This window comes from Eupeodes corollae, chromosome 2 (genome assembly GCF_945859685.1).
Source record: "Eupeodes corollae chromosome 2, idEupCoro1.1, whole genome shotgun sequence".
Lineage (NCBI taxonomy): Eukaryota > Metazoa > Arthropoda > Insecta > Diptera > Syrphidae > Eupeodes > Eupeodes corollae.
In genome coordinates, this window is record NC_079148.1 from 134,110,080 (window position 1) to 134,138,036 (window position 27,957).

The 27,957-nt window shown below is 33.5% G+C and overlaps 1 protein-coding gene and 1 long non-coding RNA gene across 2 annotated transcripts in view; one reads left to right on the forward strand and one right to left on the reverse strand.

The window, feature by feature from the left end:
- Positions 1 to 4,312: 4,312 nt before the first annotated feature.
- On the reverse strand, positions 4,313 to 5,201 carry LOC129946388 (uncharacterized). Its single transcript, XR_008781573.1, has 3 exons — positions 5,104 to 5,201; positions 4,649 to 5,041; positions 4,313 to 4,601 (listed from the first exon to the last, which is right to left on the reverse strand). It is a non-coding gene; the product is annotated as an uncharacterized LOC129946388 (long non-coding RNA).
- Positions 5,202 to 6,181: 980 nt separating this feature from the next.
- Positions 6,182 to 27,957, forward strand: part of LOC129946385 (calcium-binding mitochondrial carrier protein SCaMC-2-A) — a 90,832-nt gene continuing 69,056 nt past the window's right edge. The window contains exon 1 of the mRNA XM_056056542.1: positions 6,182 to 7,741. Coding sequence (XP_055912517.1) covers positions 7,379 to 7,741 — 363 coding nt within the window. The 5' untranslated portion in view covers positions 6,182 to 7,378. The remainder of the gene's footprint in view (positions 7,742 to 27,957) is intronic.

Sequence of the window (27,957 nt, forward strand, 5' to 3'; positions counted from 1 at the left end):
CTATTACACAGTTTTGGTTGATAAATATTTCGCAATAATATAATCAAAGAACCAATTTTCAGATTCAAGTAATGTGATGGTATACCAGCTGGTTCCAATGAATTTAAAATTTCAATTGGATAATTGATTAGGCTTGTACCATCAACTGAGCGCTCAGTGAGCACTCAATGTCAGATTGACGGAGGCAGAATCGTTTTGTGGGACAAGAATCTCAATACAAACATAAGCTGTCAAAAACATATGTTGTCAATTGTAGTTTTTCATTATAGGTAATAAAATAAAAACTTAAGATAAAATTAAGGCAAAATGAATAAAAGAAACAGTAAGTATATTGACCATGACCAGACATTTCAGGTTCTTAGCTCTTCAGGTAATTTTGTAGCTTAATTTATAGCTTTTTTTATAATATATCTTATTTTTATTTTTTTTGTAAGATTTGTAAGATCGTTTCGATCTTCTTCGATCTTGATTTCCCGCTTCCTCAATTTAACAAATATATCGAGATTTTCTTTTGCCAACTTCAATTTTTCCTCTTGTAAAGCAATTTTTTTCTCATCTCTTTCTGCAGCTTTCTTTAAAATTTGAATGCGTTCTTCCTCCAGCCGATGTAGTCTTACGGGGTCTTAAATAGACAGAAAAAAGTATTAGATAGATAGTTAGTTAAAAAAAACATTTGCTTTTCGGTAGTTCTAGTCATACTTACCAGTTCTCAATACATCTATACTTTCGGCTGTATCGATCAAAAGATATTGCACCCCGTCGACCTCAAAAATTTGCTGAACTTCTTCACTCATGTTAATTAATTTATAAAAATGTTTAAATTTTATTTCTTTTCTTAAAAATTATTTAAATTACAACTGAACAGCTATTTTGTGTGAGCAAGCAAATTGTCTCAATTAAAAAAAAAGTTGAGCGCTCAGTTGTTGGTACACGCCTATTGCCTCATCTTGATTCATAACACTGTCAATTGATTTATTTGTCGTGACTACACCTGTCAGTTTCGCTTGAAATTGAAAATGAATTTTCTTCGGTGCTAACATGGTGCGTTCTCTCAACCAATCATGATTTCTGTAATTCTGAAGAATATTCGGAAAACTACATTCAATCAACTCATCTGTAGATTGCGCAATTGTACAAAAATTGGTCGGTAAAGTGATCAATCCGTTGGTACTGTCGATTGGTATTTTGTCATCACCAATTTCTAACAATTGTTTTGAAAACTCATGGGCAGTTGAATCATTATGCAGGTGAATACGCATATTAATGTTCAGCGTCAATTTTTGTACATATCTTCAAAAAACTGATGACTTCAAACAGGCGTTTATTTCATCAGTAGGAGTTGATTGAGGAATGACAGGCAAGGCAATGTTTGACGAAAGTCCCCTGACAGCCATATCAGAGCACCACCAAAAAGCTGTTGATTACCGCGTAAATGTTGCATTATTCGATTAAATGCTTCTTTTGATTTTTTATTCGCCATTGTGCATTCATCCCATAAAATAATTGACCTTAATCGCAGAACTTTTGCCATAGCAGAAATTGGATTTTCAATCACCTATACATTCAATGGCAATTTTAATGCGGAGTGTGTGGTCCTTCTAATAATGTAGCAGCAATTCCCGAAGATGCAAGTGAAAATGCAATTTTCTGTTCCGATCGAATAGTCGCTAAAATCAATGATACAACAAAAGTTTTGCCTGAACCACTAGTTGCATCCAAGAAATATAATCCACCTGCATTATTGGAAACGGCTTCCATGATTGTGTCATATACGTACATGATCAGGATTTTAAAGACTTTATGATTCAGATTGATATAAACATGGGACAATCCTGTTGAGGTATTTACCTTAATAGTCGGCATAAAATTATCTCAAATAATTTTAGTAGCACCAAAAGAAGTCATTTGAAATGCCGAATTGTATTGTTGAATATTACTCAAAAACGTTTGAGATGTTCCAAAAATAAATGAATATAATGGTTTGGGTGGAGTTTTTAATGTTGGCAATCTCACTTTACCATTAGCACAACGCATGCCAGGCGTTTCACCTGAAAAGTTAGCCACATCACAATGTGGACATATTGCGTCCATCATTCCAATGTATCTGTACATACTATAATTAATCTGACTATTGTAATTAAAAGCAGCACGCAGCATTTCATCTAAGACAGCACGACATATTCGTGATCGCCGTGGAAGATTAAGTACAGGTACAGGGTCAACAGATCTATTCTGTGCAGTACGTTCACGCTGCGATGCATTAGCTTGTGCGTGTTCATCTGTAGTTACGCGATCGCCGGCCTATGTTTGGTCGTCTTCCTCGTGGCAATTTACCTTCACTCAACAATATTTTGGAAAATTTAAACACAGCAAAGTAATAATTATCGCTTATGAAAATGAAATGCCATATGATTACATTAAATTTGTTTGACAGAAATAACGTTACTTTCTTCGATTGTTTTGCCAAAGTTTCAAATATGGAATTTTATGGCTGAATCACAAACACGCTTCAGCTTCGGCTTCGTCTACGTTACGATGGACCTGCTTTGAGGTTGCTTTGAATGACAGTAATATTATTGCATCCCTCCAAAGAGCAAATATTTTGTTTGTTGACATTTTTTTACTGCTGTTGAGCTGTCAGACACAGCAAATGTTCAGATAATTGAACTAGAGCTTCCGTTTGGAGTCACATTACGTTACATTACGTTCCTTTCCTTGCGATTGTCAAACGAAACGTGAGGTCGAAGCTCAATTGTGATAGCATGCATTTAATTCTTATGGCTGAACTCGTAAATGTCAGGCGAAGCCGAAGCTGAAGCGTGTTTGTGTTTCATCCATTAAGTATTAGTACAAATAGAAAGAAGTTTATCTTACACTTTTACAAGATTTGTTTTAATTTTCTCTACGTACAAACCTTCTCTGGACTTCCACGAATAATTCAAGACCAAAATTAGCCAAATCGGTAAAGGCATTGTTGAGTTATAACATTACAACGAAAAGTGGCATTAATTTGTATTTATATAGATAGATTTTTGAGGTTAATTCAGGAACTCTTTTTTTTTCATAAAATTGTTGACCATTTTAAATCTTTATTCCCTATCTTTGTCATTCCAGTTAAATATTTTCAGTACCTAGTTTTCTTTTTTTTTTCGAAAATTCACCTGTCTTACATTGGCCTTAACAATTAAGCATTTATGCTAATTTGAAAAAAACTAAAATGGCATAAAAGTATTTTTTTGTTCTTGTGCCGAATTCATCATTTAAACAAGGTTCTAATACTAAGTCCTTGGAAACATATGTATTTAAGAGTCATATAAAAAGAATGAAAGATTTATATTTTCAAATTTAAGCACTATGTTCAAAATCAATTCTAAAACGTATTTGTTAAAACAATGAAATAAAAAAGTACAAGCTTTTTCAAGACTTTATAAAAAGTCAATTGAAGACTCATGACTAAGGCTAGGCGCGCACATGCAACTTTTTCGAAACCAAATAGTTTGATCGTTAGTTGCCCAAACATCGCGCACATAAGCAACTCCAAAAGCAATCAATGAAATAAACCAATACACAGGAAACATTTATTCACTTTTTCTATCTCATATACACGAAACGAAATTGTTTCAGATCTGTCCTATCTTTTGCGTATGAAAGAAAAGAGTAAATATATTGTTGGAATTCAAAATTATATATTTTTTTTAATATCATAAGTCAATACAAATTTCTGGAAATGGATTTTTACAAATTGGAACAAAACAAAATACCCCCAACAAAATTGTGGCTTTGATGGATGTTAACTTTTTTCGATTAAAATAAAACATCTTTTAATTTTACTTTACTTATTTATTTTTAGTGATACAAATAGATATAATAGATCTTCAGTAACTAACTTTATGCTTATACCTTCTCATACATCAAATAAATGACATTCTTATTTAATGAATTATTAAATGAACTTATTCCTTTATTTATTTATTCCTTTTAACTTAATAAGTAATCAGATTAAGATCTCGTGGTTAACTTAAATAATTTAGGACTATTGAATCACTTCATCAATTTAACCGCCAGCACTGCCAAAGCCCATTAGAATGGTCGATAATACCGCGACCATTTGGTCCCATCGCTGCCACACTATGCGCCGCATCCAAATACAAATAAGCTTTGTATTTCTTCTTTAATGCAATAACCTCAGGCAATCGGACAATTGAACCCTCCATACTGAAAACGCCTTCGACAATTATCAACATTTTTTTCCATGGTTTGCCTATTTTTGGCTCACCATTAATTGTACATTGTCGCAGAACACTGTCCACATCTTTCATGTTATTGTATCTTTTGTTGTAACTCCTGACAATCGAATGCCAAGTATAATCGATGCATGATTCTTTTCCCAAGTAGTTGTAATTCAGGTTCAGACATCGTGTTTCTGTTCTATTGAACTCGAATGTCCAACCGTAGTCCTTGATTATGAGATCGTTGAGGGTTACCTCCGCCAGGACAATGCAAATCGGTGGATTCCAGCAATCTCGAGCTTTCCGATAGATATAGCGTGATTAGAAGCTCTCGAAGGCATCGTAAAGCGTAACATAACCCTGAAAAAAAATCTAATTTTAGACTCAGTCAGTTCGTTGATTTCAAATCGTCATCTTACCTCTCGATTAATTTCTTTAGCTACTTTTGGGGCACACATCAATTGATTGATGTATCACAATATTATGAGCAGGTAAAAGCCAAGATATACTAGGAAGGCTGTGTGTAGAGGAACCTTTTCGAATGAAGATTTGCTCCGATTAGTATCATCATAGAATTCTCCTCTTCCTGATACTGCTGCTCCCGTGGGTGCTTTTCCATTTCAGTGTTGTTTATGTTATTCTTTATTGTATACAATTCCATTTGCAGTCTGGTTGATAGCATTCGACGGCGACAGCGTTGTTTTACTCTTGCCATTCCCATTTGTGAGAGGCGAAACATCATTTGAAATAATTGTGCTTTATTCCATTTTTTAAACGATGACGCACTTTGATACGATTGAAGTCATAATAATCTGAAAATAAAATAAAAATTAAAAAATATGTTTTGTTTTGAGTTACAAATAATAATAACCACCTCCTTTCAGTACATAAATACATTTGACGTTTAAAAAGTAGCAAATTGAATTATGAAAACAAACATACGAGAAGGTTATATTATTCTGCGAGTCTGGAAGTATCCTACTAACCTCGTCACTCTTTAAAGAATCATTGCACTGAAATGCACTAATACAAACATACGAAAGAAACTATTTAGTTGCATGTGCGCGCAGTTACGTGTAACATAGTAGGATACAGACATTTTTTATGGGTTTAAGCAACTAATAAATTTTCGCAATCAATGTATGAAAGAGAAAACTAGTGAAATTGAGATGTAAGGTGGTACTCTTCCCTCAGAATTTTTTGTGAAAGGAAAACATTGACTAATTCTTTTTCTCTCTTGCACTTAAAGAAAATTGTTCAACGATTTAGTTGAAAGTGCGCGCAGTTACCTAAAATTCCTTGAGACACAAACTAAGGAATTGGTTTGGGGTGATCGTTTAGTTTGTGTCAAAACACAAACTAAAAAGTTGCTCGAATGGGCGACCGAATGGTTTCTGCATGTGCGCGGACTCTCGTATAAGTCTATAGTGCTCAGATTAGAAACCAAACAGTTTCGAAACTAAAAGTTGCATGTGCGCGCCTAGCCTAAGTGAACAATAAAAAAATAAAAACTGTATCTAGAAAATTAACATTTCCAGAATCAATATAAAATTGTTGGCTATCAACTTTTTTTTTTTATTTAAGCCTTAAAAACACCTCATTATGAACTCTTAACATTTTTAAAAGATTTATTTCAAACATTTAAATCAATTGAGAAATAAATGCGTTTTGAAAAGTATATTTTGAGACTTCCAGTACAATTCTAAGATAGATGCTGGACTTTGACAGTGAGAAAGAAAAGCAACATTTAAGTTTCACCTCTACTGTAGCATATCCAAAATAATATATCTATTCACCGCTAGACGTCATTTCCTTCGTTAGATACCTCACCTCAACTTGATGCTTTGACCTAGTTTCATTTTGACATTTATCTCCTAATTCCAAAAAAATAGCAAATAACCCACAAAAGAAAACGTCAAAATTTTGCAATAAGAGTCGCACGAGCACGAGAACGAGAAGTCAAGAAGCCCGCAGCCGACCAAAAGAGACAAGACACAAGAGAAGCCACCACAGCTTCGGTTCGACAATCGGCACCTTTGGCACTTCGACATCGACTTCCACTCCGGTTCGGCAAGCAAAATTAGCAAAAAGAAAAACGCTTTTCGGCCCGCGCCATTGTCTAGAGAAAATACAATTAACAAACAACAAAAAAAACTTTCCTTTACCACATGTGGACGAGTTTTTTAAGCTCAGCACTCAGCATATTGTATATTCGGTATAGATAGATACACTTCTGGAAAAGAAAAAAGGTCATCCGGAAAGAAAGAAACCAAAAAAAAACTTAAAAATCGTACTTTTATGGAATGTTTTCTCGGTGATTTTCTTAGAAAAAAAGTGTTGACTAGACATAAAGTCGTCCATCGTCTCGTAGTCGTCCAGTCGTCGTCGTTGGTCGGTCTCGGTCTTCTATTCTCTATACAATTGGCATGCACTTTCATTGATTTTTCGTGAAATCCACACGGCCACAGCTATAGTCCAGTGCGGTGCAGAGTAGTCAGTTTTTACTCTCTTCTTTAGAAAGTGTGAATTCGTTGGTTCTCTAGGAATAAAAAGTTTAAATATTTTTTTTCTTGTAGCAGTGAGCAGTAATTGTAGACTTTGCTGTGTCATCAGTCGTTTTTTCGTTTGTGGTCGCACGCGTTTCGTTCCGGGGCTCCTCAGAAGATCTCATTTCAATTCGCTTGTAGAGGGATCCTGTGCAAAAATTCACGGAATTCGTCATCGTGATAGTCATCGTAACGTACTCGTCGTCGCCGTCGCCGCCGACGCCAACACCCTCTCTGATTTCATTTGCCCCATTTTTATAATATCGCTGTGTTTCTGAATTTGGACTTTTCACAAACTAATGTATATTAAAACTCTTAGTTTATGAAACCTTTAAAACGACAGAAAAAAAACAGTTTTGTGAGTTTATTCGATCTATTTTTGGGCACAACCCCTTTTTTTTGTATATTCCCAAGGCGACTGTGCGTGTTCATTGCAGTTGGCCACGGTCAATCCAATTAAAATTGAGTTAGTTAGTTTCGGGCAAAGGTAGACCTATTCAAATCTTATTTGAACGATTCGAAAACTTAATTACAATTAAAAAATTCTGCAGAACTTTGTTTGTTTGTTCCCCCAAGTTCCAAAGAAATTTTCTAGAAACAAGAATGGTTAACGCTAATAGTAGTGTTAACTTACAATCAACAAATCTAACCGCTGCTGATAAGGCAGCAAACCAACAACAATTGCAGCAGCAGCATGCGGTCAAGTTGATTCCCATTACGAGTGTTTTATCGACAGTAGCTGAAAATGATCGGATTGCTCTACAACAACTTCAGTTGCAGCAGCAACAACAGCAGCAGCAACTACAACAACAACAGCAACAGCTGCCATCGGAAATGCCCCACGAGGATGAAGAACGTCTAGAGAAATTATTCAATAGCCTTGATCGAGACGGCAATGGCAAGATTGATATTCATGACTTATCTGATGCACTTAAAGAATTTGGATTATCTAGCGTTTATGCAGAGGTGGGTCTTATGCATTTATTTACATTAATCTGTGTCTACATAATTAAAATATTTTAATGGGTTATGAGATTATGATGATGTCAGAATTTTTATTTTTTTTTTGAAAATTAATTAGCGGAACCATTTTTATTCCAACATCCATATCTTTTATTGAACCGAAAGTTGAATGAAAGAAGAATGGTGAAAAAGAAAGTTAATCTAAACATAAAACCACATTTTAATGCAAATGATAAAAAAAGATGATATACAAACATTTTTGGGTGTTATCGATTTAAGATTAAGAGTTTTTTGTTAACTTAAATAGCTTTTAAGGCTGTAAATATTGACGCAACATTGTATAGAACTTTTTTTAAGTGCAAAATTTTGTAAAGACTTGTCGAGAGGTCATGCTCATATCGGATTGTGATGATTTTGGAAAACCATTTTCAGTTTTGTTACCCATCATTGTAGCGTGTTCCAGGCGGAACTTTTGGCCTTTTCCTGGCTTAAAGAAAACGGGGTATAAACATCTGATATCCGTATTTTCTCAGATAGTCAGGCGCTATCAAATCACTGGACTCTATCTCTTCAAACGCTATAACAGTCCATAACGGTCGATCATCTCTAATGGAGATGGCACAACAGTTTAATATTCACCTTTGATGGGTGCCGTGCGATAGAGACATTCTAGGTGACTGTAAGGCAGATTAACTCGCCAGGAACGGTACAGTACAACCCATCCTACCACGTTTGGCAAGTACTGGCATACCAATCGCTACTTGTAAACTGTTGCTAATGCAAGACGACGTGAGGAGGGCAGGCACCAGGTGGAACCAAATCACCTCGTGTCAGGTCACAAAAAACATCAGGCCAACACTCGATTTAAAACGTTAAAGGTGCTTGCTATCTCCAAGCAGATCGCATATCAGCTCAATAATAGGTGTCATAAGCGGACACTGTGTAATAGGAAAACACGCCACGCGAGTAGGCGTATTCTCAGATGTCTTTTGCAGAAGCTGTATGGACGAGGAAGAGGAGGAAACAGTTTTTCATCTTTTCTGTACATGCCCTGCTATGGCTCGAAAACGCAAGAATTACCTAGGAGAATTCTTCTTTAACGATCTAAACGATCTAAATCATATCAGCATAATCAGCTTCTCACGTTTCGTAAGGGACTCAAACTGGTTCCATTGAGCTTAGGAGGAAGCCTCAAGATCCATGTGGTATCACAATGGGCCATTTAACTGGTCTAAGTGTGTCCGTTTTCATCTTGGACAGCCACTTCAACCTAACCTACCCATCAGTGTTATGATCTAAATATGTATTTAGAGCATATTAAAAAAGAAAACAGAACAAATTATTTTGTTACACTTTTTTTTAAATATCTGAAAATCATTTAAAACTAAATTTAATTAGGTTTTCATTTCGAATTTATATCTTTAAAGGTAAACCCAGACATTATAATTGACACATTTTCATATTTATGAAAGATTGCCAAAGAAATAATTAATTAATTCGATAAATCATCTTCGATTTGAAGATAGGTACATATATTTAAATTTCAAGATCCAAATAGGTTTTCATGAACAGAAAAATAAGAATTAATTAATTTTTGATTTGTGGCCTCTTTTACATCTTGTAACTTTGAATAAAAGTACCCTGCTTGGCTTGTTAACATGGATTTTCTGTATCTAAATACTGCTCTTGATCCAGACCGTTCTTTACGTCTTGGCCCCGCAATCACCAGGGGCCCCCAAATTGCTGAAACATCACTTAACCTCTATTGGTCTTATTTCAAGAAAAAAAATATTTCGAAACAATTTTAGATGCATACAAAATAATCAGAATTCGTACTTTCCTTGCTGAACAACAACCTTTGCTGAACAATTTAAATCACATTGCCCGCGAAATTATATTCAAACTAAAACACATCAACCAAATAATTATTTCACATGAAAGCAGTTCTGCCCATAGACAATCTACCATGATCTACATAGCACGTAGATACTGAATTAATATCACAACATTAAAATGAAGTAAGTTGTAGCTGTTGTAAAGTTTTAAGCTTCGAGAGGGCTTCCATTTCGTGGTGATAATTAGATCCTCGGATCTTCCAATAACGAGAATTATTTCTGATGCATTGAGTTGCTTAGCGAGTTTGACCCGTTTCTCGTAGATCATTTAAGCAAATATGGAAATCCAAGAAGTGGTCATGCGTGTTATCTTTCAGTAATTATCTGAATGAATTCATTTACATATGTCATGGGAGGACAGGTTTTGAAAACTATTGTAAAAGAAGTCAAAATGGCAAAACATTTATCAATTAGCGTTGATAGTATAACCGATCTGTCTCATGTTGATCAAGTAACATTTATTATTCGTTACGTAAAAGATCACGAGCCTGTTAAAACGTTTTTGGACTTTATTCCAATTAACGAACATAGATCTGATTATTTAGCGGAAACCATACTGAAGTTTTTGGAGGTTCATGACATTTGGAGGTTAAAGCTACGACAAAGCGGCAAATATGTCAGGAAGGTTTTCTGGTCTGGAGGCAAGAATAAAAGAAAAATGTAAATTTGCTACTTTTGTACAATGTACAGGGCAGCACTCATTAAACTTGGTAGGAGTGCATGCCGCTGAGTGTGTCTTAGAAGCAACCATATTCTTTGACATTATTCAAAAATTGTATAACTTTTTTTCAGTATCTTCTCATCGATGGAGTGTGTTGACTGCTCATTTAGGTCCAAAAAAAGTTTTAAAAAGACGTTCTCAAACAAGATGGTCGGTGCGAGCTGATGCTCTAAGCGCCTTATGTAAAGGTCATCAAGAAATTGATGAAGCTTTAATGTCTATCGCAAACGATTTAGGACAGGCACGAGAGGCCAGGAACTAAGCATTTAGTCTTTGCAAAAAATTTCCAAAAACAAACTATTATCCTGGATGTTGCAATAAACTTGCTAAGTGCAATAGATGAATTTATAATTGGGCTCAGGGACAATTTAGATAACTTTCATTCATCAGCCATACAAAAAAACCCGGATTCCGAATATAAGGACCTTTCTGAAAAGATGAGGTGTAGAAGCTCACTCCAGACTTTTTTTGACGGGTCTGGAGCCTCAGTAATTCTGACTGGGAAAGAATGATTTAAAATTGAAACCTTTCTTCCCATCGTCTACACACTAAGCTTTAATTTGAAACAGCTACTCCGAATTCATAAGACTTAAAAGATAACTGCAAATCTTTTGCTAAATTTTACACCGAATATGTGAACGGAGAACACTACATTCAGCAATGCGTGAATTTAAAAGACTACTTGAAAATTATCGACACGAAAATGAAAAAACTGACAACATTCTAGAGCTTTATAATAAAATTGAAGATAAATTTCTAAATGTTGAATTTTCTTAAGTATGATGGTGACCAATTGCAGTTTGTAACGTTCCTTCTCTATGCTAAAAAGAATCAAAAACAAACTCAGAAATACAATGATTCAAGAAAGATTGACATGTTTGTCGCTGATATAAAATGAAAGTGACATCCTCAGAGGCATGTGAAGATGTCGATCAATGATTTTGCTAATTCTCAAATCAAGAAAAAGACCCCTTCAATAAATATGCCTTTCTTTTACCTAAAAAAATATAGTCTGTGTCACTATAATGTTCTTTAAATTACATTCTCAATAACTTATTTAATTGTCTGTTATTTAAATTTTTTTTATTTTTGACAGCTTTTATGTTTACGTTGTTTATGTTAATGTTTTAAATGCTGCAATAACTATTTAAATTCAAAGTTATGTGATTTTTTCTGTATACCTTTATTACACAACGTATCATTTTTATATAATCATACAGGGGGCCCATTTAGAAAAGTGCCCAAGGCCCCCAAAATTGTAAAGACGGCCCTGTCTTGATCTTAGATCTTTTAAAAGTGTTATACCTACAAATATCTGTTATATTTTCAATGCAAATTCCAAACTTCAACTTGAATGTGATTGGCAAAAATGTTTACATCCAACATTCTTATAAGTACGTAAGATCGACTTATTTGCCCATATGCCAATTTATTGTACTGTACATTTTTCTAAAAGTCGATAATAATGGCACTCATTTTATAAACATTAAACGCTTATCCACACTTACTTTGGCCTTCAGCAATCCGATTGTTGATAATATACTGCCAAACAGTATATTTCGAACAAAATCGATTTTCATAAAAATATTGTGTATATATTATGATTCTTTTTACTTTTTTTTCTGTTAGGCCGTTCTGCGGTGCGTTGAGAATTTATTCAAAAAGTTTTTTAACAAAGCTTAAGCTTTAGAAGTACGTACACTCATTTGGCTGAAATGAAAAGAGAGCTGGCATTATTTTTCTTTTACTAAAGATAAATTCTTTAATGCAAACCATGTACACCGCACTAATATCTGTATGTTCTCAGAATCAACGGAAGCAAGGGGCGTACATAATATGTACATTGTACAGTGAGTGCCATTAATATTCGTTTTTTTGTTTCTTTCCATAAAAACACTTTACTTTTTACTTTAAACTTAAAAATAGTTAAAAACGTGTTTTTCTTTAAAATACATGCATTTTTTAATTAAAATAGCAAATTAACAAAATAAAATAAATAAAGAAAAAAACAACACTACATTATTAATCAGTTTTTTTTACATACTTATATTAATTTTTTAATTAATCTTTCTTACCATTGATTTTTAATATTTTGTTGGATACCCTTTGTTTTATATTATACGCGCACTCAAGGGGATATGAATACCCTTATCATGATTAATCACAGTGCGAACAATTAAGAAGGGAGGATAGGATTAGAAAAGAGATACAGATGCACATTGGTTTTGAATGTCTGCATATTGTAATGAGTGGGAAACATTGAGTCTGGTAAAGCATTCCACATTCGTGTGGTGCGACTGAAGAAAGAATCTGTACTTTACAGTACGTCCGAAATTGGGATCAAGGGTAAACTGATGAGCATTCCTAGAGGAACGGGTATTACAGTTGAATTATTTGAGGGGAGAAATGCAATTGGCTATTTCATTAGAGCATTGTTTATGAAAGTAGCGATAAAATAATGACAGGCATGACACCTTACGGCGGTGCTCGAGAGATACAAAAGTTTCAGTTAGACAACGGTCACCTATCATCTTTAGAGCTCTCTTTTGAATTCTGTCTAGGTGACTCAAGTAGGTTATATGAGCACCTGCCCAGATATGGGAATTGTACTCGAGTTTCGGACGAATATAAGCTTTATAGATTATAGCCAGATCAGTAGGAGTACAAAACTTCTTGCACCTTCGAAGAAAACCTAAACACTTAGCAGCATTTTTGGCGATGTCAAATATGTGATCACTCCACAACAAGTGGTTTGTAATGCACATACCTGAGACTGAAAGCTGTTCGGTCTCCTCGATGCAAGTACCACTCATGGATAGTGGCATAGGGGAAAAGATACGCTTTTGTGACAGTAGACAGCATTGAGTTTTCGAAGCATTAAATTCTACACGGTTTTTGATTCTCCATTGGACAATGCTGTCAAGATCAGAATTTAATGAGCTCATCATACGCTGCCGTTGGTAGCCCACATCCCAAGAACAAGGATGAGAATCTAGAAACGAATATGAAAAGCTGAGGGTACTGTCATCAGTGAAACAATTAAGTGGGTTAGAAGTTTCAGACAAAAGATCATTTATAAAAATAAGGAAAAGTGTCGGAGACAAAACGGAGCCCTGGGGCATAATTGGATAAAACATGTTTTTTAATAATTTTTTAAACACTTATTGACGAGACATGGTTTTCGCGAAATAGACGGTCCAATTCATCTCACATATTCCCGACTGGGTTAAGGTCTGGAGATTGTGGATAACTTTTGGACAGTTATACAGAAGCGATTCCCTTACAACATACGCCATGTGCTTCGGGTCGTTGTCCTGGTAAAATTTCAAATTCCAGGAAATGCCCATTCTATCAGCACTTTACCTTAAATTTTCTTTTAGGATCCTCAAATAGTATTCCTTATTCAATATACCGCCGATGAATATTTAGTTTCACATGCCTCTTGCCGATATTCACACCCAAACCATGATGTGTCCGCCTCCATGCTTCGCTGTTGGGTTTGTGTTCCTGCTTTTAAGCTCTTCATTTGGCTTGCGCCACACCATAACTCTTCCATCCGATCCAAAGAGGTTTTACTTACTCTCGTCAGCATATATTACATCATCCCACCAAGTTGCATCCTTATTTTTGTGCTCCCTCGCAAATTTGATCCAAATTTGCTGTTGCGCATATTGATAAATGACTTTTTTCGGGCTACACGACCATTGTAGCCAATTGTCTTTATGGTTCGGCGTACCGTTAATGCAGACATTTTCTTTTTGCATTCCATTAAAACTTCTTGCACAATTTTTGGTGCACTTAAACGAGGATTTGCTTTAATTTTTCTTACTATAAGCCTTTCTTCATTCGTTGTTAACTTTTTTGGTTGACCTATCTGCTTCTTTGGTTCGATCCTTCCTTCTCTTTTATACCTTTCAACAATATCACCGACAGTGTTTCGCTTCATATCTAAAATATCAATATTTTTTGTATGCTTCACCTTTATTATGGTGAAAAATAACAACGTTTCTTTTTTCAAGGCTAACATTTTTTCCTTTGCGCCTAATGATTAACTTTTTAAATAAAACCAACAGATCTTACACTTAATTGTTTTAAAAATGTATGCAAACGTCTAGTGAACACTTTATTTTAACGGTAATCTTAACTAGACAAACTGTTAATCGGGGTAAATGTCAAACTCAGCAAAGAAAACAAAAAACCTAATATTAATCAAGCGCTTACATGTGTCCTTTTTGCGTTGTTTATCGTATATCTTAATGCAGTTAAGTGATTGCACCATTTTTTTTAATGAAATATTTAGAGAATAATAAACTTATTTATAATATAATCAAATAATAAACCTAAATTCAACTTTTACTACGAGAAAAACACCAAAAGTATGTTTAAGAATAAAACCGAATTTTTATGACACTCACTGTACATTTGCACATAAATATATTTTAATAGAATACAAAATGTATTCTTTTGTTTAAGGGTTAAAAGTGGCTTAAGTGACAATGACAAGGCTTTCAAATGCAAAATTCGCTCTATTTTTGTCCTATTTCAAAATCAATGGCACGATTTTTGTTGAATTAATATCATCTAATTGTTATTGTAATTAGAAATGAAAGAAAATCTTTTAAGGTTTCCACATTTGTTAACGATCTCTTATAAATTATTATTGTACATGTGTACATATAAAAGAGACAACAAAAAAACAAATGCATTTTTTTTTAATGATTGAAATATAATAATTATTTATTTAATTAGGTGGCATGATAAATATTTATTTAAATTGGATACTAGCCAAAGTGCTTAACAATAAAAAAAAAGAAAAGCTAATGTATAATTTTGTATGTAGGTATAATGCCAAAACGAATGTAGAACATTTGAACTTTTGCGATAACGAATTTGAGCAGGAACGACCTTCATGTTAAAAGGATGTCAGCTGGTTCTGTATGTGTACACATATTATTCCATTAGATCATTTATGGAGTGAGAGGAGATGGGTACTGTCGTCTGAAAAAATGTAACTGACGCCTAAGAAGCGATAAAATAAGTCTGGTATCTTAGACTGACATTGGAGACAGTCGACAGAGCTTTTAGTGTGACATTAAGTGTTAAAATTTAAATATCAAAGGATGCTCTTGTGGTGTTCATAAGATTCAGATTCAGTTCCTTAATCCGAAGTGATACAAAAGTGGTCGATTTATTTAATCATAATTGTAAAGTTGAAATAAATGATAAAGCGGTGGAGATTCGAAACATTTGTATTTGTCTGTTTAAAATAAATAAACTCAACGTGTCACTGATACTTATATTTTATTGGACTTTAGATAGAGCGCTTTCATTTGTTTTTGTTTTTTCTTTATAACATCAACAGTTGGCAATTTTTGTTTTTAATTTTACTAAAAAAAATATAAATATTTATGGGACTTGATGAAAAATAAACCAGAATACCCAGAATAAGTTAATATGGTCATCAGGGCCGGATTTAGAGGTTCAGAGGCCTCGGGCCAATAAAGAAGCGCAGCTCCTTCGCCCCAAAATAAAGTAAACCTTTTCTTCACTCGAGTTTTTCAATAAATAATTTATTGTGAAACCAAGTGACTTTAATTTTTAACTTCCCATAGGAAGTTATTGTAATGGGTCCGATTTGTCAAATTGAAAATGTTGACATTTCTCGACGTTTCAAGGTCAATAGAGTCGAAATAAAAGATTTTTAGAAAGATGTCTGTGCGTGCGTGTGTACGTTCGTACGTCCGTACGTTGGTGACGTTCTTTCGTTCGTCCTCCATAGCTCAAGAACCAGAAAAGATATCGATTTCAAATAAATTCTGTTATACAGATAACAAGGCAGAAAGATGCAGAAAGGACTCTCAAGAAAATTGCGTGGGTGGTTTTTTTACCATAGCAGTTTAAAAAATAGGTGAACATTTTGGTTAACCCTTAATATCTTACGAACCAAAAACGTTAGAGACTTGAATTAAATTATATATAATAAACTGTAACGTGATCTTAAAGAAGTATATTTTTTGAAAAAAATCTATCTAACGGTTTTTTTATAAATCAAAACAACTGAAAAAAAATTTGTCACCTCCAAAATTTAATGACTAAAATATAATTTCATCTCCAAAACAATTTTGAGCAACGGAGAACAATGTTTTTGAAATCTGATAAAATTTTGAGAAAAATCAAATTGACATTTTTTTTTATAAAAATAAAAATCTAAAAAAACATTACTCAAAGTTGGTAAAAATTGAATATCGATTCAAATATCTTTTCAAAAACTTGAAATTTAGGCTTCAAGCTTATTTTATCTTATAAGAAATATTGTTTTCAACATTTTGAAAAATGTTGAGAAAAATCGAATTGACAGTTTTTTTTACAAAAAATTAAAAACCGAAAAAAGGTAACAAAAAATGATTTTGGACTCAAATATCTTTTCAAAACTTTAAGTTAATAGATTCTAACTAATTTTTACTTATAAGAAATATTGTTTTCAACATTAGAACAAATTTAAAAAAAAAATCGAATTGACAGTTTTTTTTACAAAAAATAAAAACCTAAAAAAAATGTATAAAAGTTAGTAAAAATTGATTTTCGACTTAAATATCTTTTCAAAACTTTGAGATATTGGCTTTAATTTACTTTTATATTTCAAAAAATATTGTTGTCAACATTCAGTTAAAGTTTGAAAAAAATCGAATTGACAGTTTTAAAAAAAAAAAAATAAAAACCGCAAAAAATTTTTCAAAAGTTGGAAAAAAATGATTTTCGACTCAAATATCTTTTAAAACTTTGAGATAATAGCTTGTAATTAATTTTTTCAGTTTTTTTTTTACAAAAAATAAAAACTTAAAAACAAAATGTATAAAAGTTAGTAAAAATTGATTTTCGACTCAAATATCTCTTCAAAAATTTGAAATATTGTTTTCAACATTTTGAAAAATGTTGAGAAAAATCGAATTGACAGTTTTTTTTACAAAAAATTAAAAACCGAAAAAAGGTAACAAAAAATGATTTTGGACTCAAATATCTTTTCAAAACTTTAAGTTAATAGATTCTAACTAATTTTTACTTATAAGAAATATTGTTTTCAACATTAGAACAAATTTAAAAAAAAAATCGAATTGACAGTTTTTTTTACAAAAAATAAAAACCTAAAAAAAATGTATAAAAGTTAGTAAAAATTGATTTTCGACTTAAATATCTTTTCAAAACTTTGAGATATTGGCTTTAATTTACTTTTATATTTCAAAAAATATTGTTGTCAACATTCAGTTAAAGTTTGAAAAAAATCGAATTGACAGTTTTAAAAAAAAAAAAATAAAAACCGCAAAAAATTTTTCAAAAGTTGGAAAAAAATGATTTTCGACTCAAATATCTTTTAAAACTTTGAGATAATAGCTTGTAATTAATTTTTTCAGTTTTTTTTTTACAAAAAATAAAAACTTAAAAACAAAATGTATAAAAGTTAGTAAAAATTGATTTTCGACTCAAATATCTCTTCAAAAATTTGAAATATTGGTTTCAAACTAATTTTATTTTATAAGAAGTATTGTTTTCAACATTTGGTAAATTTTTTAAAAAATTCGAATTGACAGTTTTTTTTACAAAAAATAAAACTCTAAAAACAAAACTAAAACTTGGTAAAAATTTACTTTCGACTCAAATAGCTTTTCAAAAAATAATAAAAATAAAAATATTTTATTTCACAGAAAATATTGTTTTCGATATTCAGTGATTTTTATATAAAAATCCAACAGTCCGTTTTTATTAAAAATAGTACGCAAATGTGGTAAAAATTGATACTAGTACATATAGACAAACTTTTAAGCAAGACAAATCTACAGACGGGATGGGTGTGGGTCGCATCCCAGCCTCTTTTTTTTCTGTTTTTGAGATGGGTCAACCTCCCATTATACCAGATAGGACAAGAATTATTTTTAGAATGTTTTTTAGGCACAAATCTATGAACTGCCCCCATCAAAACGCTTACAAAACAAGAGTACACGCTACATAATTCAGATGAACAAAAAATATCATTCCAAGAAAAAGACAAAAGATAATCAACCATACCGTCATAATTAGCTTTTCGAAAATCATATGAAATATTTTAATCGTTAGCTACTTTCTTTATATATTGATAGAACTGAATATTTCCATCAATAGCTATATGATGAATTGAATTTGCAATAACTGGGAAATTACACTTATCGATACAAATATGAAAATCATTATCAACAAAAATTAAATGAAGAATTCGATTAAGACAATTAAACTGCGAATTGATTTGGATTAAATTATATTGACCAAAAAAGTCTATGACTGTACATTCTATTACAGATTCCTTTAGTATTGAACAAACACATATAAATACAAATGGAAAAAAGAATTATCTAAAATTAAATTTTAGCGTTAACGAACGGAACCTTTTGAGCTTTTTTCGCCAAAAAATCGTTGATGATTTCTATTTGATTTATGCTGATTTATAATTTTCATTTTTGTAAATGGGCGCTCTGCAGTGCAATTTGTTACCATCAAAACCAAATAAATTCTCAATGCAATTTCGAGGTTTGGGTATGTAGCTCTGAAATTTTGATTTTCGAGAATTTGGTAGTAAAGTAGTTCCGGCAAATGATCTGTTCCATAGTCCTTTTTCTTTTTGTAAGAGTTAATCAAAGACACAAAGACACGGCTCTAAATCATCCGGATACACTTTCACCGATGCTTCTGGTGCAGCGTGCAAATTTTCAGCATCCATCTCCTCGATGTGATTTAGGAATCCAAATTACCAACGTACAGATTCATAGGCATGCAATCTTTCAGTAAGAGAAACTGATAGCTGGTCAATCACTGGGATGAAGACGGATATTTTACTTTTCCTTGGATGATAGATTTACTTCTTGTGCTTTCCCGTAATAGCGGATTTAACCTCACATTTCTCGTTCTGGTGCGGGTGCGTGATTGTGCATATTCATCAGAATGGGATATTTTTTTGGCTGCTTCCTTGTATCTATCAAAATCATTTCGTTTGGATTCCACGAATGATTTCAATGATTCTAGAATCTAGAATCATTTTCGGGTTTTGCAAAATTTTGTTTGTAGCGTTGAATCGCTCCAAGATATCGTTCCAAAATGTTGCAGGCAAAGCGGTTTCGAAGCCACTCATTTTCTGTAGAAGCTGCGTTGCTTCATTCCTCACGATGTCTTTTTGCTCTTTATTGGAAGATATGCTAGTTAGAGCTTTTTCGATTTCCGAATAGCCGTTGACTACTACTTTCGTAGCTTCAGCTCGACAAGACCAACGAATGTCGCTGAGCTTTTTCAAGACTAAAAACCGCCTGCTTTTCTTCTCCGATAATTTCTCAATCAGAATTCGATGCCGCTCTGTACTGGCTGTGAAAAACGTGTACAAATTCTTCACGAAATCAAAGAATTGAACAGCCGATTAGTCAATAATAATTGATTTTTCCAAGAATTGAAGAACACCGATTCTTCATGTGCACCAATTTTATGAATAAATATATATACTCGTATATACCAGCTGACCCGACAAACGTTGCTTTGTCATATAAAATTTTATTTATTTATTTATTTAATCAAATAATTTACAAATAAATTTACAAATTATTTTTTAATAAGGCATCAGGGCAACAAGACCATAAGTGATGCCGTCTTATAGAATACTTAAATTTAATTTACAGAGTAACTTTAGCAAAGTTATTGTTGAAAGTAATGACTTTAAAGTGAAACATTTATAGTTAAAAACAGAAATATTTACATTAGATTTCATTAAATTTATTGTGAATATCTAAAGCAGTTTTGATTCTTTGTATTGTATTATGATCGGCTGGGCAAAGGATGGTAGATAATTTTTTGAGTATGAGTGTGCTTTAAAGGGCATTCTACAAATACGTGATAAATTGATAGAACTTCATTACAGGCTTCACACAATTCTGGGAGTTCATTATTGTAAAGGTGTTTGGTCGTAAAAATAGTTTTTCCAACTCTGATTCGGAGTATCTTTATGCAATTTTGCCTTGTTAGTTGCCTATTATATGTAATGCGATAATGATGTGGATTATGCGTACGAAGAAAAGTATTGCAGTTATTCCAATTAACTTCAAGTTCCATCTTTAGTTCCTGGAAATAGATTTGGCGAGTCAATTGATAGAAATTTGGCAAATCAATAACAAGTGGAAATTTAGTAGCATCTCTAGCTGCATCATCCGCCATTTCATTGCCTTTGATACCAGAATGCCCTGGTACCCATGCTAGTACTATGTTTTCCGTCATTGTGCATCTTAATTGTTCCAGAGTAGGGCATCGGTTTGTCTCATTTTTTAGGCCTTTTAATATCCCAAGGTTATCTGTCATAATAATACTTCGTCCCAAATAAGTTTTCGCAATTGAAATAGCTCTTTGAATTGCTGCTAGTTCAGCAATGTAGCTGCCTGCTTCACTAGGTAGCAGTCCTTGCCAGACCGAAGAGGTTTGAGAATGCTGTTCCCATTTGACTACGGCAAAAGATGAGTTATCATCTTTGTGAGAACCATCTGTATAAAAGATGTGATCAGGGTTGACCTTTTCGATCATCTCTTGGTGAAGAGCTTGTATTTTTCTTTTTAAATGCTGCTTATTTTGTATCTATTTGAAGCAGATTTCGTTTCCATTGGGGCGGACTATATTGTATTGAACCTGGGGTGGAATCGTTTAAGGTGATTTGTGATAGGTGACATTCGGTCTGTGTAAGGTGATAGTCACCGGTGACAATCACGATTTAGTGATTTTTTCTGGTGACAGCTCTTTAGTTGTCACTTTCATGGGAAATTGAATTCTATTTTTAGTTGCTGAAATTTCAAGACAATAGGAATGTGTTTGTGCCTTTGATTTAACATTCTGAAAATGAAAATATAAATCATAATAGAAATGTCCGGCTCTTGAGGATTAACCTCCACAATAAAATAAACATTCTTGATTTTCCAAGTCCAAAGTAAGTACGCATATGTGCTATATATGCGGTCAACACACATTCCCCCTATTCTTTGATTAGCCGTGGCTTTAAATTTTCTTGGAGGTGGTGGCTACCAAAGGCAAGTTGGCGCTGACTGGTCAGATCCAATGGGCCAAAATACTGTTTGTGAGGTTATTTCTTTGACCTTAAAACAAATGGAGAGGAAATTGTGCCCACTTACAATCAAATTTAATCAATGGGCTTCAGAAGCAACAAAAATGTTCTTCTACGAAAAAATATCAAATTCCTGGAGGTAGGATTTTGTTTCTTAGTAAAATTAAACTAATTGTATTACTTGTTTTTTGTTTTATTATTTGTTTCCTAGTAATCGGCTGCATTGATGGGAGTCATATTATGATTCTCCGCTCTTCGGAAAATGAGCATATGTATTTAAATAGAAAATATATATATAAAATATATAGTATCCGGATAGCTTCCGATCGGTTTTTGAATACAACCACTGAAATTGTAACAAACGTCAGTGAATTTCTTTTAAAGTGATACCAAATTCTAAACAAAATTTGGTGATCACCTTACACAGACGCAAAAATTAGTTTGATCACTTGAAGGGCTCGAATTAAAGCCGCCGACAGACATCGTGTGGCCTTGATAGTCATTGCAAATGCCAATCTAATTGGAAATTCACGACTTTTGAATTGAATTGGTACATCTTTTGGTATAAAAAGGATTCGCGGTAATAGTATATTTTCACCTCGGAATTTGCCATTAAGAATTATGTTTTATAATTTTGACCAAGTTGATGTTTATGTTTGATTTGAGAACAATTAAGTGGTGATTCTCATCGGCTTTGTTGATCTTTTTGATGATTAAATGAAAACAGTTTTCATCTGATTTTTCCCAACGTTTCGACGGTGATTTCCGTCTTCTTCAGGGGATGTCTTTAATCACATAAATGATAAGAGTGTTTATTTAATACATACGAATATTATGTAAAGCGTACAAGTATGACTTACTTTGATTTAAATATTACAAAAACATTAAAACAAAAAACAATTTTAAAAATTAAAACAAATAAAGTTTAAAGCGCTTCCGACTTTGAAGACTTGTCACTGTTAAATGTAAACTGTTGAATTGTTTGTTTATGGCTTGAATTATGGCTTCGATAACATTTATTTTGTAATTAATGTTTTAATTACTAACTACGTGCCGTTGCACAACCGTGGTGAGTTTAAATTACGAAGCAAAATTAACGGAGATCCAGCCTTCAGTTGTATATTATGCGGTGGCATGCCTGGTAAATCCAATAAGTTTAAAAACTCAGTTGCATAATTTACAGCTTCACAAACTGTATCAATATTTGTATGACACCAAGTCTCCTGGTAACAAATGCTGTATCTTGGGATTTAATTCGTTGACATCTACATTTTTGCTGCTAAAATTGCTCTTTCTGCCAGGAACTCAGGATTTGTATATTGTATGTGTACATCGGAAAATATCTGGTCAATAAGGGCATCTTGTGAATCAATAATCGTGCAGACATCTACAGATAGTTTTAACATACACAAATCTACTGGTCCGGATGGTATCCCCGCTATTGTTCTGAAGAGGTGTTCTTCATCGCTGGCAAAACCACTGCGTAAGCTTTTTCATCTGTCCTACTCCTCAGGTCTCGTTCCGAGCGGATGGAAAAAACCACTTGTCCAGCCTATTCCCAAAAAAGGCGAATCTTCCTCACCGTCTAATTATCGACCGATTGCACTTACGTCCCTTCTTTCCAAGGTCACGGAAACTCTGATTAATTATCAGCTCAAGAAATATCTTGAAGAACGGAAGCTTCTTAATGACCGACAGTATGGCTTTCGTAGCAATACTGCTGATCTCATGGTTCATCTCACCGAACAGTGGAACAAATCTTTACATAGTTTTGGAGAAAGTAAGATTATTGCACCAGATATTTCAAAAGCATTTGATAGGGTTTGGCATCAGGCTCTTTTATCGAAAATGCGTGCTTTCGGTTTACATGAATCCCTCCTTCATTGGATTAGTAATTACCTTTCGAATCGTTCAATACAAGTTGTATTGGATGGATTCAAGTCTGAAAACCACAAAATAAATGCTGGTGTGCCCCAGGGCTCTGTTCTATCTCCAACACTCTTTCTCATTTTTATTAATGATCTCCTGTTTGCAACATCTAATCCAATACATTGTTTCGCTGACGATAGTACTCTTAGCTTTTCATATTCGTTTTCAGATTCACACCCCTCTTCTTTGGATGTGGAACTGCAACGACAAAATATGATAAGCTCATTAAATTCCGACCTAAACAGCATTGTACAATGGGGAATAAGAAACTGCGTGGAATTTAATGCTTCGAAAACGCAATGCTGTCTTGTATCGTTAAAGCGAAATATACTCCCCCTGCCATTATCCATAAATGGCACTTGCATCGAGGAAACTGAACATCTCGATATTCTCGGTATGTGTATCATCAACCACCTTTTGTGGAACGATCACATACGCGATGTCGCCAAAAATGCCGCAAGATGTTTGGGTTTTTTAAGGCGATGCAAGAAGTTTTTCTCCCCCTCTGATCTGGCTGTTATTTACAAGACTTATATACGTCCAAAGCTTGAGTATAACTCCCATATCTGGGCTGGTGCTCCTGCAACTTACTTAAGCCTCTTGGACAATATTGAACGTAGAGCATTTAGACTGATTGGTGATATTACCATCATAAGATCATTTACGTCACTTGAACATCGTCGAAATGTTTCTTGTCTCACCCTCTTTTACCGTTATTTTAATGCTCTAGACTTCTAGAGAAATAGCCAGCTGCATTCCTCCCCTTAAACAGTTCAACCGTAATACTCGCGCTTCTAGGAATGCTCATCAATATACACTCGACCCCAACTTCGGTCGTACTATCAAGTACAGAGATTCGTTCTTTAGCCGTACTATGCGAATGTGGAATGCCTTGCCACACTCTGTCTTTCCCAGCTATTGCAATATTCAGGAATTCAAAACCAATGTGCACCGACATCTCCTTTCAAACCCTCTCTCCCTTTCCTAGTGCTCACACTGTGTCTACATAATAAGGATAATATATCCCTTTGAGTGTGCGCTTATTATAAAAAAAAAAAGTTTTATGCATCCAGTTTCATCTGTAGTAACTTTTCCGTCTCCTATTTTAAGCAGTTGTTTTGAAAATGTTTTAGGAGAGTCATCTTGAAGCACTTGAACACCCTTACATTCAGTAGTACTTTTTCAACGTCGTTACGCCACAGTGGCGTTGATCTTATCAGCGTACGTTGAACGTGGAATGACGGGAAGTATTTATCTGAAATCACCTGAAAAGAGTGCTGCCAAATAGTCTGTCGTTGTTTTTTATATCTTTTAATGTCCTGTTCAACGCCTCAAACGAATGTTGGTGTGCATAGTGCATTCATCACTTTGGCCATTGATGACCGCTTTTTATATTGCAAACCGCGTCTGGGTTATTTTGAATATTTAGTGGCAGTTTAAGTACTGAATGAGCTTTTCTGTCTCCATCCAATAAAGTTGCCGCAATTCCAGAAGATGCAACAGCCAATGCGAAACCATTATTTGATCGTATTTTAGCAAGAATTAGCGAAATAAGGAATGTTTTGCCAGTTCCAAAATTTGCATCCAAAAAAAGAATCCATCTTGTCCTGCCGAAACTGCAAGCATGATGTGGTCATAAATGGTGCTTTGTTCTGCATTCTGAGGGTTCAGTTGGCAATGACAATGCGAAGATCCTCAATAGCAATCAATTCTTCATTCTACATAGCGTCTCTGAATACTATCGTTGCACCGTGTACGATGTTGATGCAATCAAACCATAGCACTTAGGAATATAAAAAATAGATAAAAACCTATGCTCAGACCTACCGAATATATATGCAAAATTTCTTTGAATTTGGTTTAGCCGTTTCGTAGGAGTATGGCAACTAATACCGTGACAGGAATTTTTTATATATTAGATATGTACAATTGGACATATGTATGTATATATATAAGAAAAAACAAATTGTCAAGACACGGAATCTAATACCCAACCTCCGAGGTTGCGGACAAGTATCACCCTACTCAGCCCTTAAGCAATTGGGGTACTCCCTCAAGTTGGGTAGTGATTTGGAAGTGCTTCCATTTGAGATTTTGATATTTCACTGATTGGATTGAGCAAATATAGATCAATGATTTCTGTTATTTAAGATTAATATAATTAAATTATGATGTAAGTACAAAGTACTGTAGGCGGTAGGTTAAGTCAAGGTAAAAGATATCAAAGGAAAAGATGTTTTCTAGTGTTTATTAGTTGGATTATGAAACAAAAATGTTTCCAAGCCTCTATTGTGGGGGCACCCCGGGGCTTTTGCTCCGGTTGCTTTCCCTAAATCCGGCTCTGAGGATCATAATATTTATTTTCATTATTCTTTAATTTTATTTTTACTCTCTCAATAGAATTTTTAAAAGTTTGAATTGTTCTATTTGCATGTAGGCCATTTATTCCATCGGACAGCTTTTATATAATACAATTTTCGCCAAAAGTATTCATGTCTGTTCTATTATTTCTTTCACGAAAAATATAGGACATGCAGGCCCGGGTTAAAGAAAATATGTGCTCGCGGCTATTTCAAATTTGAGGCCCCATAAAAAGATATAAAACCCAAGCAAGCCAACCCCTCATAGCCCAGAGCGTCCTAAGCCCCAAGGAGCCAACCCAATAACTCAAAATGTCCTAAGCCCCAAGCGTGCCAACCTAATAACCTGGGGCGCTAGGAGTCCACGCTCTCAGAGACGATGCGCCGAGGAGTTGACGCATCGAAAATCTAAGAAGCTATCCCCCAAGTGTTCCAACCCCCGATAAAATTAAGAATTGTTGATACCTTTGGGCTAATTATTCATCAGGGGCTTTTTTTAAAGTTTTTGAAAAATTAAATGTGTTCATTTTGCAATCGCAAATAAAAAATCGTAAACCCAAAAGCGTTAAACCCAAATAACCCAATTTATTTAATTATTTATTTTTTTGCTTAATCTACGAGCTACAGGCTCAACAGATGCAAAAATATACAAAAAATAAAAAAGAGGCTGGGATGCGACCCGCACTGATAACTTCCCATCCCGTCTGTCGATTTGTCTTGCTTAAAAGTTTGTCTATATGTACTAGTATCAATTTTACCAAATTTGCGTACTATTTTTTGTAGATTTAATTTTTTATGACAAAACAGACTCTTGGATTTTTATATAAAAATTACTGAATACAGAAAACAATATTTTCTGTGAAATAAAATAAGTTTGAAGCTAATATTTTTAAATTTTGAAAATCTATTTAAGTCGAAAGTAAATTTTTACCAACTTTTGTTAATTGTTTTTTAGGTTTTCAATTTTTAGTACAAAAACTGTCAATTCGATTGTTTTTAAAATTTTACCCAATGTTGAAAACAATATTTCTTATAGGATAAAATTAATTTGAAGCCAATATTTCAAATTTTTGCAAAGATATTTGAGTCGAAAATCAATTTTTACCAACTTTTATTAATTTTTTTTTAGGTTTTTATTTTGTAAAAAAACTGTCAATTCGATTTTTCTCAACATTTTTCAGAATGTTGAAAACAATATTTCTTATAAGATAAAATAAGTTTGAAGCCTAAATTTCAAGTTTTTGAAAAGATATATTGATAATCAATTTTTTACTAACTTTGAGTTTTTTTAGATTTGTATTTTTAATAAAAAAAACTGTTAGTTCGATTTTTCTCAAAATTATTCAGATGTCAAAAATATTATTCTTCGTTGCACAAAATTGTTTTGGAGATGAAACAATATTTTAGTCGTAAAATTTTGGAGGTGTCAAATTTTTTTTTATGTTGTTTTGATTTATAAAAAAAACCGTAAAATGGATTTAACCGAAATTTTCACCTTTTTTTCAAACTGCTATGGTAAAAAAACCACCCACGCAATTTTCTTGAGAGCCATTTCTGCATCTTTCTGCCTTATTATCTGTATAACAAAATTTATTTGAAGTTGATATCTCTTCTGGTTCTTGAGCTATGGAAGACGAAGAAAACGTCGCGAACGTACGGACGTACCAACGTACGTACACACGCACGCACAGACATCTTTCTAAAAATCTTTTATTTCGACTCTAGCGACCTTGAAACATCGAGAAATGTCAAAATTTTCAATTTGACAAATCGGACACATTACAATAACTTCCTTTGGGAAGTTAATAATTTACAATTCATGATTAATTTCTCAAAAATAGATAATTCAAATCAATTTTGAATTTGTTTCTGGGCCATGCTTTGTCAATATGACAAATTACTTCGTTGAACTCCCTAATTAACCTTGAGACTGGTTCATTCATTTCAAAATTTGTCCTATGCTTAGGTTGAAAACGAAGGTTTCTTTCTCTCAATTGTCTAATCGGGGCATAAATACAAAATAACGATAGAAGGGTAGGACACTTTATATGGTAACATAAAATATTATATCATGAATAGTTCTTCGAGATTTGAGTGATTTCAGACCCAGAAGATTACGTCGAGCTTGAGAATCTTTACAAAAATTCCAGCGCATTTTACAAAAAACATATTTTGTGAAACGATTCTGAACTTTCTCAATT